Raw genomic sequence first — 19030 nt, forward strand, 5'->3', positions numbered from 1 at the left:
GGATCTTTTTCCACACCTCTGCCAAGCCCTCTCCCGGAAGACTGTATTCAGTTGTGGGCACCATCAACCCAAAAACATGGCTACAAACTGTTCGGGATGAGGACAGAAAAGAGTACGAAGGACATGTGAAAATACTGGGCACTCCTGGGAAGGATTTTATTTTCCTGGGAAAAAAAATCGATCAATAGTATTTACTGAGTGCTTCCTCTGGGCCGAGCACTGGACTAAGTACTTGGGAAAATAAAATTGAATAAACAATCTATGCCCTCAAGAGGCTTACAGACTAGCTGGGGAGGCAGGAACCAACAAAATACACCACAAAAAATAACGGTATGCTTACACCCAGAATATTGTGTTTAGTTCTAAACACTGGACCTCAGGAAGGACATGCTAAAGATGCAGAAGATAAGAAGAGTAGCCACAATGATCAGTAACTCCAGAAGCTTCCACCCTAGGACAAACTCAAAAGAGAACTCTTCTGTCTTCAACATATTGAAGTGTACAAAATTACAATGGGTGTGGAGGGCAAAAACACAGGATTGGGGTTCCCCAAATTCCACAACCACACAACAGAAGGCCAGTCACTGAAAGCTGAAGGGGGTAAGTTCAAGACAAACAAAAGCAATTTTTTTTTCCCACAGGAGTGAACATAAGGAATTCACTCCCAAGTGCTACCCAGACACATCAGTAAGAGTGAGATCAGTTCAGACAAATGGAGCCTGAGAAACAAAGGCTGTTAGGTGGTACACCACTAGGCTGGATGGCAAGGGAGACAACAAGCACAAGCTCCTTTAGGCATCCTGATGTCAAGAACAGAAAGGGTGGGTTGATCACGGTCTGATTGAGTAACAATACTCCTAATGTCCCCACCTGCTATGGCTAGCAAGAAGACATACCTTCAGGGTTTCCATTTATCACACTGAGCTGATCTATGCAATAGGCAGTAATAAGCCAGAGTCAATTTTCTTAAAACAAGAGGTGAGACAAAGGCTTAAAAAAACCCAAACGCTTTCCTCAGAAAAAAGTCTAGAGGGGGAGACAGATGCAGAAGGGAGTAGGAGAAGAGGAGATGAGGGCTTAGGCAGGGAAGACTTCTTGGAGGAGATGCCAAACCATCATCCATCACTTTTACTTCTTTGGCTCGCCCAAGATTCTGTCACCTTTACCTAAACAAAACGCTCCATTTTTGTCACATAAATCCCCGCCACAATGAAGAGATGAAAAGCCTCTCTCTGTTGACAGGTCAAAAACCCACCTCTCCTAAAATAACTTCATGCAACTATTTGCTAAAGCAGTAATGTCTGCCCAGCACCCTCGTGTTCCTCGGAAACACTCAGAAAAAGAAATGAAGAAACTCTGGATATTCTTAATAACTGGAAGTACACAATTGTCTAAATTCCGTAAATAATGCAATTTGAATTTGCATGATACTCAGAACCAGGTGTCAGGGAGAACCATTATGGTTTTTCCACTTTGCTTATATACTCTTATTGTGGTGATTAACTGGCTGATAGCATTGAACGTGTTAGTAAACGGCTCCTTATTTTGATTATTTTTTGGAAGTAGGATATTTCTTTGCTTCTTTAAAACTGAATAATGAAGACCCCAGAGTCTGAGGTGGGGCAGATCCACAAACGGCAATTTCTGAGAGTTTAACCATCTAGACTTTGCCAGCTAGCTAAATGAACACTAGCATATCACATGGCTCCATTAAGAAGCATAACTAACTTAGTGGCTAAGCCCCCAAATTCACTCTAACATAGAAAACTAGGACACAACAGAATTCAGTTTAAACTTAGACAGTGGAGTCAACATCTCCTGCACGAGTAGACATTTCCGGCCCGTAACAAATCATACATTACTTCGGGGTTTAGGCAGGAAAAGACATTAGCTGGTTTATCCACTATGCAGTGAAAATCATTTCGGTTGAAAGTGAACCTCCAGGGAAATGGTGGCGGCGATAGCTTAAAGTTTCATTCATTCCCTGGGTCTTGATAAAATAGACCGGTGCCACAGTGTAGAAACCCATACTGAACAGGCAAGCAATGATTTGGGCAAACTCACCTTCTGATTGCCAAAAAGAGTCCCATGGCGGACAGGAAGCAGAGGCTCTACAAAGACTGCACTACTCTGTCACCAAACCAACTGATGCTTCTCTGCATCTACTTGGTCTGCTATTTTGCCTGATTTGTTTTGGTTTCTCACATGTCGAAAACAAGCTTCTCTGAGGAGGGTCCTACCACCTCTATTCCAGACAAAGGGAGTGGCATGACAGGAGAACACAAGATGAACTAACCGGCCGGGCAGGCCTAATTTCAGACCGGCAGCTCTGAAGGCGGCCCCCTTAACGGACGATCCGGAAGATATCGGAAACCTAACTGACGTCCATGCGGGGGATAAGATTAAAATTGTTTTCGTTTCCATTTACCTGCCGGGGTCTCCGTAAATACGGTTAACGTCTGTCCTCCCACGCTCTGCAAGAGAAATGGGTGTTCTCTCGGGGCTCTGACTGAAGCAGGCTTCCCTCCGATATCATGAATGCTTGCAAGTTCTTCATTCAAGGTAAATGATACCTAGTAGACAGAATTAACCAAATAATTCATTGACATGGACCTGCCAACTCGCTAAACACGCAACTCACTATAAATGCATAGTTAAACATCTGGGTCATGTTTTAAGACAATTAAATTTAAAAAATTAAAATCAACATCAGAAGTAAGACTGTCCCCAATGTCCCATGCTGTTTGTGGTATTCTCCATTTCATTCAGGGCTGGATGGATTTGGCTGATATCAGGGAGAAGCAAGACCTAGTGGAAAGAGCACAGGTCTGAGAGTCAGAGGACCTGGGTTCTAATTCCAGGTCTGCCGCTTGCCAGCTGTGTGGCCTTAGGCAAGTCACTCCACTTCTGAGCCTTGGGCTCCTCATCTGTAAAAAGGGGGCTCAATCCTGGGAGCCTCATGAGGTACATGGATTGCATCCAACCTGATTATCTCATCTATCCGAGCAATTAGCAGGATGCTTGGCACATAATAAGCATTCAACAAGTACCATGTCATTATTATTAACATCTTTTAAGAATCAAATTCTCTCAGGTTCTACACAGCTCTTATAAATAGTCTAAGAGGACTAGACATTCTTAGGAAACAGAAAACAGTTCATCGGTCAATCCTGGAATTTAGAAACCAGGGACTAAAACCAAATTTTCTTTTGAAATGCTTTTACTCTCTAGCCTCTCTCCACAAAGAACTCGCACATTTTCTACAGAGGGATTTGGCAACACTTGTTCGATGGTCCTCACTTCAACAGTCACAGTCATTTCACTTCTCTGTGCCTCAGTTACCTCACTGGTAAAATGGGGATTAAGATTGGGAGCTCCATGTGGGACACGGACTGGGTCCAAGATGGATCACTTTGTATCTACCCCAGGGTTTGGAAATGTGCTTGGCACAGAGGAAGCGCTTAACTAATACCATTAAAAAAAAGTGGGAAGAGTAGCATCGTCAACTATTGAATGCCTACACAACTGGGCACCGTACATGGCAAGTGGTAAGAGCTGTTCCTTGACATCATGGGAATCTTTTCTAAATACTAAGGCTGTAAACTCATTGTGGGCAGGGAATGTTGTATTGTACTCTCCCAAGCGCTTAGTAGAGTGCTCTGCACAAAGTAGCGCTTATGAATGAATCACTTAAATGCAAATAACTCCATTACACCACCCAGACAGCATTCTAAATTATCCAGCCATCTAAAATCCCCCCCAAAGTGGAATCTCTCTCTCTCCCAAAGAAGAGTAATAGAAATACTTACAATAGTCAGCTGGTGCCGGCTCAGCCCATCACAATTTTGGTAAAATGAAGAAAATTATAACAGGCAGGCAACCAATTTTTTTTTAGTTTTTTTCTTCCCCTCCTTTGAGCTGCCTCAATTAGGATAATCAACTTTCTACTGCTATTGTCCTTCAAATAGTCTGTTAATTTCATCAAATAAACTGAGGCTGGATTTTCTGAAAATTATAGGGCAACGCATTGCAATTTTCTGTCTTCGAAGATTAATTTTCAATGTCATTCTCTTTCTATGCATTTTGGAAACTCTCCCTTTTCTCCCAATTATCTTCTTTGTTCATCCTAAACATTAACATTAAACATTACATTGCTTCTACTTCTTGTCAGCAGTTTCTAGCATTACTCCTCCCCTCCACAGCTCACTATCACCTCCAAAAAGGTGGTAAAAAGCACCCTTAAGGGCTGCTCTGAAGGGAGGGGTGAAGAGGGAAGATCTTTTGGGCCATCCAGCTGGCAGGGAAGGACTGCTAATTCTGCTATACTGTCTTCTCTCAAGCACTTAATACAGTGCTCTGCACATAGTAAGCACTCAAATACCATTGATTGACTGAGCCGGTGGAAATTCAACAGCAGCTTTCACACTCCAAACCTGGAGAAAGGGAAAGGGGAACAGGGAAAAGGAGATCTTCCCTTGCTGCCGCCTCTGAAAAAACTAGAACTGGGGAAAATTGGAACACAAAGAGTCTCCAGAATTTTTAAAAAAAAGGTGTGACTGGGCAAAAAATCACTACAAGTGGGTAAGCGATGACAGAGAATCCAGGTGTAGGGTTGGGGGGGTAGTGGAAAGACGTGAGGCCTAACGGAAAGAGCCTGGGTCTGTAAATCTGGACACCTGGGTTCTAGTCCCAACTCTGTCTTGGACAAATCATTCAACCTTCTGTCTCTCAGTTCCCCTTTCTGTATAATCAGGGTAAAATACCTATTCTCCCTCCTTTTATGAGCCCAGATTGTGTCGGAGCTATCTACCCCAGCACATAGTAAGCGCCTAATCAATGCCTTAGTCATCATTAATATGGCAAGCAGAGCTGAGCCTGGTGCTTTAAATGAAAAATGCCCAGAGGAGATGTTTGAGAAGGGATGTGTTGAGGGAAAAGAACTTACCTCAGTCTTTCCTTGACTCCTAAAAACAAACAAAAAGACAGAAAATAATTGAAAGTTGACAATTTTTCCAATATAGAGCCTTACAAATATGAGCTCAAATTTATATTTACTTCTCCCATTCATTTTTGACGTATAGCGTGGCATAGTGGATAGACCACAGGCTTGAGAGCTGAAGGAGCTGGATTCTAATCCCGACTCCGTCATTTGTCTGCTGGGTGACCTTGGACAAGTCACTTAATTTCTATGTGTCTCTGTTACCTCATCTGTAAAAATGGGGATTAAGACTGTGAGCCACACATGGGATGGGAGTGGATCCAACCTATAACCTTGTATCTCCCCCAGCTCTTAGAACAGTGCTTGGCACAGAGTAGGCGCTTAACAAACACCATCATTATTGTTATATATGGTTTGAATGTATCCCTAGATTCCTCGTGACGAGTTGAGGCAGACCCTGCAGAAGGAAGAATGACGAGGCTTGTCGGAACCCACTCAGCAAGGAAAGCTCCATCGGCGATATCCATCCCGGAGGTGGCTTAATTTAGTGCTTTAGCTCCTTCGAGTGCCAAAGGAGATGGGGGGGGGGGGCTCAGTGAGAGGGTTCTCAGAGGAGCCGGTCTCGAGTGGGTCCTCTAAACTGTTATCTTCACTGTGGGCAGGGAACGTGTCTCCCAACTCTATTGCATTATATTCTCCCCATCACTTAGTACAGTGCTCTGCATGCCCCAAGCACTCCATTTTTTATCGACATCTTTAATGGTACTTGAGTACTTACTATGTGCCAGCCACTGTTCTAAGCGCTGGGGTAGATCAGGTTGTAATCAGGTTGGACACGGTCCATGTCCCACACAGGGTTCACACTCTTAATCCCCATTTTACAGATGAGGGAACTGAGGCTCAAAGAAATTAAGTGACTTGCCTGCGATCCAACACAGTAGACAAGTGGCAGAGCCAGGATTAGAACCCAGGTCCTTCTGACAGCCAGGCCCACGCTCTATCTACTAGACCACGTTATTTCCCAACTGACTGACTGGGAGAGGCATCCCAACACCCCTGCTCGTCAGCCCTTGACGATACACCCCCTGCCCCCCACCCTTCCCGCAGTATCCGCTCTCCCTCTAGACAGTTAATTTGTGGTAGTCTGCTCTGTTGTATTGTACTCTCTCGAGTGCTTAGTACAGTGCTCTGCACGAAGTAAGCACTCAATAAATACCACTGATTGATGGATCAGAGGAACCAGGGGTTATGGGAGAGTGAGTCTCATACAGACTCCCTGACTGGAGGGGAAGTCAGAGGGAAAGGCTGCCCACGATCGGGAAAATATCTCCGCGTGCAACAGGCCCACAGAGGCATCTTTCCCAGGAACATGGTCCCCCTCCCCACTTTCATCCCCACTCAGCTGGGTCTTGCCACCCAGGGCCGCAGAGATGAGAAAAGATGATGGGCAGCCTGGCCGAGGCATTACACGGCTCTACTAGGCTCCCATGCATTTAGATGGGAAATTATATGGAAGATTACTTACATCTCTAAGTTATACTTTCAGGAAAACACACTTTACAATAAAAATCCACTCCTGGATCTCCATAACCCCAAGCTGAGCCAAATGACTCAAGAGGAGATGAAGGACAAGGAAATCCTGGAATATTTTGTGTTCAAGATTATTCTGCCGGGGGGTTTTTACAGCATTTAAGTGTTTACTATGTGCCAGGCACCCTTCTAAGCGTTAGGGTGGACATAAGGTAATCGGGTTGAATTCAGGTCCTGTCCCATACAGGACTCACAATCTTCATCCCCATTTTGCAGATGAACTAGAGCTGTGGGCTAAGCTTGTCTGTTTCACGATCTCTAAATGTTGAGAATTTTAAAAGCCAAGTTGGGAATTACACTGTGACTACCTTCTGGGCAGACTTCTGCTAGAAACACGCTGCATCGGTGACAAATGAAATGGACCAATATTTTAATGCTGTCCATCTGCTGCAAATCAGCACCCCTCAGGAATAGGACTATGAGGGGGCAAAGATATTCATTTGGGGTAAAGAAGACCAAAATGCATTCATGCCAATCACCCAGGCTGCAACCCTCAGAGCAAATGACGAAAAACAGCTTGGCCTGGTGGAGAGAGCTCGGGCCTGGGAGTTGAAAGGAGCTGGGTTCTAATCCCAGCTTGGTCACTTGTCTGCTGTATGACCTTGGGCAAGTCACTTCACTTCTCCGTACTTCAGCTCCCTAATCTGTAAAATGGGGATGAAGACCGAGAGGCCCATGTGGGACAGGATCTGTGTCCAACCTGATTAGCATCTATCTACCCCAGCCCTTAGTAGGATGCCTGGCACCTCGTAAGTGCTTAACAAATACCAGGAAGGAAAAATGGAAAACAACCCTCAGTCCTGCCATAACACGTGTCTTCTGTAGGTGCCTTGGAGAGAATGCAATTAGGGAATTGGGGAAAGGTCTCAAGGACAACATGAGCCAGTGCGAGAAATACCACCTGAGAGCATGTGCGGGGCACCGGAATGGGTGAATACTAGACCATGGGTTTTCTTTAGCATGAGGTTTCACGTTATAAGACAGTTGGGTGTGAACAATCCAGCTAACAGCAAGCTCTCAGTGACTGGCACACACTGCATTTGTTCTCTTGTACAGTCAGGGAAGCTATGCTCTCGAAGAACTCCAGTTGAAGAAAAATTCAAGCTTTGGTTCTCGCCCCACAACCAACATCCCACACTTGCGTACAATCAATTTAAAATGTAAAATGGGTAATTACTGAGCCAACATAATACATGGGAGCCAGCAGACACTTTCCCTGCCCACAACAGGTTTACAGTCTAGAGGGGGAGACAGATGTTAATGTAATTTATAAAGCTAATTTAAAGATACACTGATTCTTCTGACACCAGACTGTATTCTTTCCAAAATGAGCAAGTGGAAACAGACCGACAGCATACAAGTCTTTAGACCAGAGCTACACAGATTAATACTTTCAGTCCACAGACTATATAAATCCTTTTAGAGTAATGAAGTACTCGCTTCTCCGAGTTCCCAGAACTTTGCTTATTACATCCCCAGCACAAGAGAGCATTCTATAACTTAAACTGCATCTGTACCAAGTCACTAGAAAAGTATGCAAATTCCCAAAAACAAAAGAACAAAAAGTAAGAAAAACTACTTACTTGGCAATTCGCAGTTTTCCCACTTCCCCCTTTCCTGAGGCTTTAGCCCATTGCTGGGATAAGTATTTTGGAACCTAAACCAAATACAGATAAATTGTCATACAATGAATTAAAAAAAAATGTAGAAATAAATAATGGAAAAATGGTTAGCTGTTTCCAGGTACTTAGACTTCCAATTGTCACTGGACTACCAGTGATCAAATCAATGATATTTACTGAGGGATTACTACATGCAGAGAACTGAACTAAGTGCTTGGAAAAGTACACTACAACAGAATTAGCAGGCACATTCCCATAACGAGCTTACAATCTAGAGGGGTAGACTTAATATGAATAAATAATTTATTGACCGCGAGTCCCTGGACAGGTCACCTAACCTCTCTGTGTTCAATTTCCTCACCTGTAAAATGGGTATAAGATACCGACCTCACGGCTTAGAGTGGGAATCGCGTGTGAGAAGCAGACTATGTCCAAACTGTTTATCTTGACTCCGCACCGGCGCAGAACACAGCGCTTTGGTTCATGGTAAACACTTAATACTATAATAACGATTACTATTCCCTCTCACATTTTTAGAATACTTTCTCAGCCTTCTCCCAGCCTTCAGCCTCTCACTCTCCTCTGACCCTCTGCTTCAAACTGCCCTCCCTCCGCCCACCAAAAAAGGCTCTGTACTGGGGTTTGAACTCCTCAAGCACTTTGATACAAAGCCCACCCCAACTACTTCCTACATATCCTTATAAACTGCTGCTCCCCGTCTGGCTAAAGTTATTCTAATGTCTGTCTCCCCAACTAAATTTAAGCTCCTGGAGGCCAGGGGTCATGTCTACCAACGCTACTATAATAATACTAATGATGGTATTTGTTAAGCCAAGCACCGTTCTAAGAGCTGGGGTAGATACAGGGTAAGCAGGTTGTCCCCCGTGGGGCTCACGGCCTCAATCCCCATTTTACAGATGAGATAACTGAAGCACAGAGAAGTGAAGTGACTCGTCCAAAGTCACACAGTTGAGAAGTGGCGGAGCCGGGATTGGAACCCACGACCTCTGACTCCCAAGCCCCGGCTCTTGCCACTCAGCCAAGCTGCTTCTCGTACTCACCCGAGCACTCAATGCAATGCTCTCTGCAAAAAGTAAATACTATATTGCGATGTTGATACGTTGCTCGAACCAATGTCTCGCTGTGCCTGTGTATATTTGTAAATATTTATTATTCTATTTATTTTATTAATGATGTATCTATACCTACAATTCTAATTATTTGTTTTGATGCTATTGATGCCTGTCTACTTGTTTTGTTTCGCTGTCTGTCTCTCCCTTCTAGACTGTGAGTCCGTTGTTGGGTCGGGCTGGTCTCTATCTCTTGCCCAATTGGACTTTTCAAGCGCTTAGTCCAGTGCTGTGCACACAGAGAGCGCTCAATATTTACGACTGAATAAATGAAATATTTGCTTGCATCCACCCCAGCATGAAGTACGCTGCTCGGCATATAGTAAGCGCTTGACAGTTACCATTATTATTGACAGGGGGATATAAAGGGACAGGGGGACATAGTGGGATGGGAGTGATAAATTTGGGTGTGTACCCCATGCACTTTGATGCCCACCCAAGCCCCACAACGCTTATCTTCATATCCTCACCTTCTTCCGTCTCCTCTATCTGTAACTTATTTTAATGTCTGTCCCCCACCTGTAAACAGTAAGCTCCCCTTGGGCAGGGAAGGTGTCTGTTTACTGTAGTGTGGTACTTTCCCAGAGGTCAGTACAACACTCTGCACATAGTAAGCGCTCGATAAATACCACTGATTGAGGGAGGGAAGGATATGGGGGCCGGGAGGACGGTAGAGTGGGATGGGGGTGATCAATTTAGGCCTGTACCCTCCTCCCCCAGCACTTGATGGCCAGCCTGGACCCACGGCCCTTATTTAAATCTCCTCCATCTGCAACTTAATTTAATGTCTGTCCCCCAGCTGTAGTAAACTCCTCTTGTGGGCAGGGCAGGTGTTAGTGTATTGCTTTATTAGAGAAAGTGTCATGGGTTCAAATCCCGGCTCAGCTGCTTGTCAGCTGGGTGACTCTGGGCCAGTCACTTCACTTATCTGGGCCTCCTCTGGAAAATGGGGATTTAGAAGACCAGGAGCCCCGCGTGGGACAACCTGATCGCCTTGTATCCTCCCCAACGCTTAGAACAGTGCTTTGCACATAGTAAGCGCTTAACAAATGCCATCATCATCATCATCATTAAGTGCCAGCATGGCTATGCCAGAGAAGCAGCGTGTCTCAGTGGAAAGAACCCGGGCTGGGGAGTCAGAGGTCAGGGGTTCGAATCCCGCCTCTGCCACTTGTCAGCTGGGTGACTGTGGGCAAGTCACTTCACTGGGCCTCAGTGACCTCATCTGCAAAATGGGGATTAACAGTGGGCCTCACGTGGGACCACCTGATGACCCTGTATCTCCCCCAGCGCTCTGCACATAGTGAGCGCTTAACAAATACCAACATTATCATTATGCTTCGAGGGGACTCTCCCAGGCGCTCAGTACAGTGCGGAGGAGGCGCCCAGGACACGGCAAGGAGCGGGGAAGGACGAGCTGCTCGGCCTTTACCTTCACCAGCCACACTCCCGTGTTCTGCTTGGCTCCGGTCAGGTCCAGGTCGGCCATGGCGGCGGCGGCGGCGGCGGCGGCGGCTGCTGCGGCTGCTGCGCCTACTGCGCATGCGCCGCCGACCCGGCTCCAGACCGAGGCGAGGAGGGCAACCCCTCCCACTGCGCCTGCGCGGCGCCGGCCGGCCCGACGGCGCGCGACGAGGACAAACTTCCTCCGCGCGCCGCACCCGACCTGGCCGAGACCCGCCGCCGAGGCGAGGAAAGGGGAGGGGGAGAGGGGAAAATCCATTGCGCCTGCGCAGGGCCAGTCGGCCCGACGGCGCGCGGTGAGGACAAACTTCCTCCGCGCGCCGTTTTTCTTCTCATTCATTCATTCATTCGACTGGATTTATTGAGCGCTTCCTGGGTGCAGTGCACTGGACTAAACGCTGGGAATGGACAGTTCCGCATCAGACGGAGACGATCCCTGCCCAAATAACGGGCTCACAGTCTAAAAGCTAATGCCACTCAGCCATCCATTCATTCATTCACTCATCCAACCGTATTCATTCATTCAATAGTATTTATTGAGCGCTTCCTGGGTGCAAGTGCACTGGACTAAACGCTTGGAATGGACAATTCGGCATCAGACAGATCCCTGCCCAAACAACGGGCTCACAGTCTAAAAGCTAATGCCACTCAGCCATCCATTCATTCATCCATATTCATTCATTCAATAGTATTTACTGAGCGCTTACAATAATGTTGGTATTTGTTAAGCGCTTACTATGTGCAGAGCACTGTTCTAAGCGCTGGGGGAGATACAGGGTAATCAGTTCGTCCCACGTGAGGCTCACAGTTAATCCCCATTTTACAGATGAGGTAACTGAGGCACAGAGGAAGGGAAGTGACTTGCCCACGGTCACACAGCTGACAAGTGGCAGAGCCGGGAGTCGAACTCATGACCTCTGACTCCGAAGCCCAGGCTCTTTCCACTGAGCCACGCTGCTTCCTCAAGAGCACTGTACTAAACGCTTGTACAGTTCGGCAATAGAGACAATCCCTGCCCAACAATGGGCTCACAGTCTAGAAGTGGGAGACAGACAACAAAACAAGTAGACAGGCATCAATAATAATAATGGTATTTGTTAAGCGCTTACCTTGTGCCCAGCACTGTCCTAAGCACTGGAGTAAGTACAAGGTCATCAGGTTGTCCCATGCGGGGCTCACAGTCTTCATCCCCATTTTACACAGGAGGTAACTGAGGCCCAGAGAAGTGAGGTGGCTTGCCCAAAGTCACACAGCAGACAAGTGGCAGAGTCAGGATTAGAATTCATGACCCCGACTCCCAAGCCCGGGCTCTTTCCACTGAGCCACGGTGCTGCTACCATCAAAGTATTCACTGAGCGCTTACTGTGTGCACAGCTGCTTGGCTGCATCTAATAAATAGAACAGAGAACTCTGGGGACCATACTGTGGCAAACAATTTTTGTTCTGCAGTAGCTAAGTCAACCAGAGTTCTTCCCTCCAGAGGCCATATGAATGGGAAAGCGCTTGGTAAAGTACACTGCAACAATAAACGGGCATTTTCCCTACCCACAACGAGCTTACTGTCTAGACGGGGTTGGGGAGGACAGACAATAATATAAATAAAGAAATGACAGAGAGGGACAAAAGTGGTGTGGGGCTGGGATGGGGAAGACCAAAGGGAGCAAGTCAGGGTGATACAGAAGGGAGTGGAAGATGAGGGAAGGGGGGTTTAGTCAGGGAAGGCATCGTGGAGGAGATGGACCTTCAAAAAGGCTTTGAGAGGGGTTGAGTCATTGTCTGTCGGATTTGAGGAGTAGTCGCCGCCGGGAAGCCGTGGAGGCAGGAGAAGTGAGAACCTCTAGACTGGGAGCCCATTGTGGGCAGGGATCGTTTCTCTTTGTTCTGCACTGTACTGTACACTGTTCTGCACACAATAAGCGCTCAGTGAATGAACCATCGGTGAGCCCTGGGCCAAACTGAGTGGGAAAAGGCACCGTCTCACGGGATCAACTGGAGCAAGAGATTTAGACTTCATCAGTGAAATGAGGATTCAGTTGTACTCCCTCCTACTTAGGGGGTCTGACCTGTTTATCTCTTTCTGTGATATTTGTTAAGCACTTACTATGTACGGGGCACTGTATTAAGAGCTGAAGTAAATACATGATAATCGGGTTGGACACAGTCTGTTTCCCACCTGGGGCTCACAATCTTAATCCCCATTTACACTGGATTGAACCGAGGCCCACAGAAGTGAAGTGATTCGTCCAGGTAACACAGCAGTCAGGTGGCAGAGCAGGAATTAGAACCCAGGTCCTTCTGATTCCCACATGCTCCTCGGTGCCACTCTAAGTAAGCGCCTAACAAATACCACAATTATTATATTATTATAATTATAATTATTTCCCTAATTCTATCACTTTATGGAGAGGAGACGGGACTTAGGAAGGTCATTTTGGACAACCTGATTACCCTGTATCTACCCCAGCGCTTAGAACAGTGCTCTGCACATAGTAAGCGCTTAACAAATACCAACATTATTATATTGGCCCAACCAGAATAGGCTTTTATAGATGAGAATATTGTCCACAAGATGATGGGAGATTCTGAGCATTTTCTCTTGTCCCTTTTACTCGCGTTCACCTTGGGCACCGAGGAGAGAATTCAGGGTTTTCAGAAAAGCGACCAGGCAGGAGCACAACATGTAAGAATTCTGTCAACATGGATAAGGATCTTAGCCTCCTGTCAGTTTCTCTGCTTGGCTGCATCTAGTAAACAGAACAGAGAACCCTGGGGACCATACTGTGGCAAACACTTTTTTGTTCTGAGGAAGCTAAGTCAACCAGAGTTCTCCCCTCCAGAGGCCATTTGAATGGGAGGAAGGAAAAGATCCAGAAATTCATACTTCGCTAAAGAGAGTCCCCTTGGCAAATTAGTGGAATGAGCATGGGCCTAGGAATCAGAGGACCAGGGTTCTAATACTAGCTCTGCCATTTGTCTGCTGGGTGACCTTGGGAAAGTCACTTGATATCTCTGTGCCTCAGTTTCCTCATCTGAAAATGGGGATTAAAGCTGGAACCCCCTGTGGGTCACAAACATCCCTTTTAGACTGTAAGATCGTCGTGAGCAGGGAAGGTGTCTGTGCTCTATCAAGTGTTTAGTACAGTGCTCTGCACACAGTAAGTGCTCAATAAATACAGTTAATTGACTGTGTCCAGCCTGATTATCTTGATCTACCCTGGCACTTAGTACAGTGCTCAGCACATACTGAGTACTTAACAATTACCATTAATTTACAATTACCTAATTCTAAAGCATAGTGAGCGCATGGAGGCTTCTTATTCAGAGAGCTCCAAACAAAAATGAGAAATCAAAGAATTTGATGGAAATGAATAAATTCTACACTGCAGTAATCATTAAAATAAATTTACCTTGGTGAAAAGTAAACTATAATTAATAGTCATGCTTCACATGGCAACTACATAGAATTCCGACACTGAGCTTTGCCTGCTTGCAGTTTGTCTTGGTCTTCATTTAACTAGCATTTTGCCTCTGTAGAAAGGCAGAATCCTTTCAAAGACTTCCCATTCACCCATCCACAAAAAAATCTTCCCAGGATTCATTTCCAGCTGCCAACAATCAATCAATCAGTAGTATTTATTAAGTCTTACTATGTGCAGAGCACTGTACTAAGTACTTTCTGTACAACAAAACAGAAATAGCTATGTTCCTGGCCCATTAGGAGCCCAACAGACCCCAGTATAATAATATCGGTGGAATAGCTTAAGCATTTACTATGATGTCAGATTAAACTAGACGACAGATCAGGGAAATAGTAGAGTGGGGCTGGGATAAGTATCAACGAGCTTATGGGGTACACAGTCAAGGGTCAGAAGTCAGAAAGACCTGAGTTTTATTCCCGGCTCCACCACTCGTCTGCTGTGTGACCTTGGGCCAGTCACTTCATTTCAGTGTGCCTCAGGTCGCTCATCCATAAAGTGGGGATTAAGACTGCGAGCCTCATGGGTGCCATGGACTGTGTCCAACCTTGTATCTACCCCAGTGTTCAGAACAGTGCTTGGGACATAGTACTTTACAAGTACTATAATTAACAAATACCAAAGGGAAAAAAGTGCCCAGGCAATGCTGAGGGGAGGGCGGGGAGGGGAAATGAGGAAATAAGATCAATTTGGGCCAAGATGTGTTCACTAAATAAAGTCCCAGTTGGAGAGGAGTGTTGAAACGCAAGCTCAGGCGGGCCAGCTGTGCTCAAACTTATGTGCTGCTGCCGTCCTGGCAACCAACAGAAGAAGCAGATGTGGCCACGCAGCTGAACGCTGACAGTGCTTACTGAGACTGCGGACAGGTTCTGTTCGTTTTAGTCAGTCCGTCGAATTTATTGAGTTCTTACTACGTGCAGAGAATATTTCCTGCCGACAACGAGTTTACGGTCTAACGGAGGAGACAGGAGTGAATATAAATCAATAAATGACAGATATGGATATAAGTGCTCTGGGGCTGGGAGGGGGTTAAATAAAGGGAGCAGGTCAAGTTGACCCAGAGTGGGGGAAAAGAAAATGTGGGCTTAGTCGGGGAAGGCCTCTTGGAGGAGATGTGCCTTCAATTAGGCTTTGAAAGAGGGGAGAGGCAGCTTACGTTAGGCACGCCTCACTCCCTCAAACTGCTGTTCAGAGCCCAAACAGGGCTGATGGAACTGTGGTTTGCTGCAATCCAATCATTACTCCACTGGAAGCTCAATCGATCAATCAATCAATCAATTAATCATATTTATTGAGCACTTACTGTGTGCAGAACTTAATGCTGGGAGAGTACAAAACAACAGAGTTAGTAGACACATTCCCTGCCCACAACAAGCTTACGGTCTAGATGGGGAGGCAGACATTATTCTAAATACATTCTGGATATGGATATAAGTGTTCTGCGATTGAGGGAGGGGTGAATAAAGTATGCAAATTGAAGTGCAAGGACAATACAGGAGAGAGTGGGAAAGGAGGAAATGAGGGCCCAGTCGATTTTTACATATATGGATACAAGCCAGGGAAGCAGTTGTTAGGTACATGAAATAAAGATTCAGTGAAACCTCATTAACTTAGAATGGGGGAGGAGGAGGCGGGAAAGGGGCATAAGAAGGCCCGTCTGAATAAATGAAAAGTCAGAATCTAATCATAGCCTTCAGCGTGGTTGTCCACCGTTGTTCAACATGTGTTTGGGCAACGCTAGAACCACAGGGGGGAAGGTGGGAAAGGCACTGAAGAGAGATAGCTGACAGAAGGGAAGAGGAGGACAGGGAGCTATATGAACAGAGGCAAGGTGGGCAGGGATAGGGCGAGGGTGGGGGAGAGAGGCAAACGGGAAGGACAGGAACAGGAGGAATGAGAGTGGGATTCAAATTTGGCTGGGAGAGTTAAGGCATGGGCTGTCCCGAAGGCAGGGAATTTGTTTGAAAGTCCTGTCCCAAGGACCTTCCGGCTTTATGTATCATCTTCAGTACTGAGAATGTGTTCTGTGCGAAGTATCGGATGCTCACGGAAAGAGGAATGCGTCATAAGTCCCTGACCTAGAGGACCTTAGTGTCTAAAGAGGGACACGGGACAAAACAACAAAAATGTGCACATATTGGATAAGTAAGAATTGTGTCAGGGACATAAAATAGAGCAACACAAAGTAACACAAATACCCTAAGCACACCCAACACTGTGGATATACAAACATACGAGTGCTGCATTAGGAAGCTGAATCTTTGTTTGAAGGGAAATGCCCAGCTGGGTTTAACACTGATAGCTCTAAAGTCCCATTTGGACGTCCTCAGCCCTGGGAAGACACACTGGATGAATGAGTTGTTTACACCCCCTGCCTCCACTCCAAATCCCTCCTCGACCCCCTGCAATCCGCTTCACTCTCCCTCCCTGACCACCCCCACCTCCATCCCTGAAACCACTCTCACAAAAATCACTACTGACCTCCTTTTCTATGGTGTTTGTTAAGCGCTTACTACGTGCCAGGCATTGTTCTAAACACAGGAGTAGATACAAGCAAGTCAGGTTGGACACAGTCCCTGTCCTACATGGGGCTCACAGTCTCAATCTTCATTTAACAGGTGAGGTAACCGAGGCACAGAGAAGCTAAGTGACCTGACCGAGGTCTCACAGCAGACAAGTGATGGAACTGGGACTTGAACCCAGGTCCTCCTGACTCCCAGGCTCGTGTTCCATCCACTAGACCACGCTGCTTTTTCTCCTTGCCAAATCTAACAGACCCTATTCCATCCTAATCCTCCCAGACCTCTCAGCAGGCTCTGACGCTGCAAACCAGCCCCTTCTCCTGAAAACACTCTCTTCTTGGTTTCTCGAATGCTGCCCTTGCTTGGTTTTCCTCCTCCCTTTCTGGCTGCTTTTTAGTCTCTTTCGCCCTCCTAAAAGCCCATCTCCTCCAGGGAGACTTCCCGATCACCTCTCATCTCACTTCTGCATCATTTCTGCACTTGAATCCTTTCCTCTTAAGCACCTAGAGACTCATCCTTGCCTCATTCCCACAGCAATTATGTGCATATCTTTAAATTCATTTACTTCCCCTATCTGTAGCTTATCTTAGTGTCTCTCTCCCCTACTAGATCGGAAGCTCCTTGAGGGCTGGGATCCTGTCCACTCTCTCTGTTGTACTCTCTCAAGTGCTTAGTATGGTATTCTGCACCCAGTAAGTGCTCAAGAAATACCACTGGTTGGTTGAGGGCAGGGATTGAACCTACCAACTCCATAGTCTTGTATGGTACTCTCCCAGGTGCTTACTACAGTGCTCTGAACACAGTAAACACTCAATAAATATGATTGACTGACTGCCCCACAGGCAACACTCAATAAATACGACTGATTGACTGCAGATATCCTGAGCAGCCATTTTAAAGCCACTCCATGAGAGCCTTACAACATCCTGAGGTGAATTGGGTGTAAAACCATTTTAGAGAAAAAGATCACACATTTCCCCAGGAAATATTTCACCTGCTGCTTTGAAGCAAGAAGGAAATAGCTTTGCCCTCAAGGAACGGGTGAGCTGTAGTTTTTCCAAACTCCATACAGGGTTGCATGTTTTGGTCTCCAGCAGTGCTTCAGTAATTCTTCCCCTTCAAAAGACGGTCTTGTGTTTCTTCTGTTAGAAGGGTAACAAGTGTTCAGCTGCCAGCCATAGCAAGAACCTGTTAGAAATTTCCATTCCCCCATCTCATCTCGTAGCAGCAGGGTAACCCAAAACAGATTGCTGGTAGAGTTTTGAAAGGTCATATTGTTGAGATTTTAAGGTTCAGTTCAAGACTGAGTCAAATGCAGACATTTGGAACACACATTTTGGGACACTGTGATCTAGTGGAAAAAGCAGGGGCCAGGGAGTCATGAGGTCTAATCCCAGCTCCGCCACTGTGTGACCTCGAGCAAGTCACTCAACTCCTCTGTGCCTCATTTTCTTAACTGTAAAATGTCGGAGTGGAAACAGGTCTATTATCTTCATTTTACAGATGAGGCTCGGAAGTTAAGTGACTTGCCCAGGGCCACATAGCTGGCAAGTGGTGGAGGTAGGATTAGAACCCAGGGTTTCTGACATTTTCTTCCACAAAAGCAGGGAAAAGGACATTCTGTTTGCTATAGTACTGAAAGATCAATTGTGAGGAGAATCTGCCCAGCAGTAAGAGGTCACAAAATCAGAAAGCAATTAGGAGACACATCAATATATTGGTATGGAAGGATCTGATTTATGTCTTATTGAAGGTTCACCTCACACATCTCCTCCAGAGGCCTTCCCTGCCTAAGCCCTCATTTATTCTTCTCCCACTCCCCCCTGATTGGCTCCCTTTATTCACCCTTTCTTCAGCCTCAAGGCACTAATATCTGAACCATAATTTATTTATTTATGCTAATGTCTGTCTTTCCCTCTAGCTTGTGGTGGGCAGGGAATGTGTCGTCCAACTCTGTTATTTTGTACTTTCCCTAGCGCTTAGTGCAGTTCTCTGCACACAGTAAGCGCTTGATAAATATGATTGATTGATTGAAGTATCTGACAATCCCACAAATGGAAGGAGACTGAGGCTTAATTCTCTTAAAAATCCCAAAGGACAACTATAAATATGACATCATGCTTAGATACGATGGCTCATTTAGTATTTTGTCCCAGAAGCTCTCATTTGTAAGATAATAGAAATCAATTCCTTTTATTCATAACATCTCAATTACAGTGCAGTAAAACCTTGACATCAGTGAATCAAACCCAGAGGATTCTACCATAACCTTATTCAGTTGTGACTT

At 45.8% G+C, this 19030-nt stretch overlaps 1 protein-coding gene across 1 annotated transcript in view; it reads right to left on the reverse strand.

The window, feature by feature from the left end:
* Window positions 1-10811, reverse strand: part of GTF2F2 (general transcription factor IIF subunit 2) — an 82393-nt gene extending 71582 nt beyond the window's left edge. Inside the window, exons 1-4 of the mRNA XM_039914898.1 lie at window positions 10714-10811; window positions 8113-8186; window positions 4946-4964; window positions 2429-2573 (exon numbers count right to left, since the gene is read on the reverse strand). Coding sequence (XP_039770832.1) covers window positions 2429-2573; window positions 4946-4964; window positions 8113-8186; window positions 10714-10770 — 295 coding nt within the window. The 5' untranslated portion in view covers window positions 10771-10811. The remainder of the gene's footprint in view (window positions 1-2428; window positions 2574-4945; window positions 4965-8112; window positions 8187-10713) is intronic.
* Between the last annotated feature and the right edge of the window lie 8219 nt (window positions 10812-19030).

This window comes from Ornithorhynchus anatinus, chromosome 20, assembly GCF_004115215.2.
Source record: "Ornithorhynchus anatinus isolate Pmale09 chromosome 20, mOrnAna1.pri.v4, whole genome shotgun sequence".
In the NCBI taxonomy this organism is placed as follows: Eukaryota; Metazoa; Chordata; class Mammalia; order Monotremata; family Ornithorhynchidae; genus Ornithorhynchus; species Ornithorhynchus anatinus.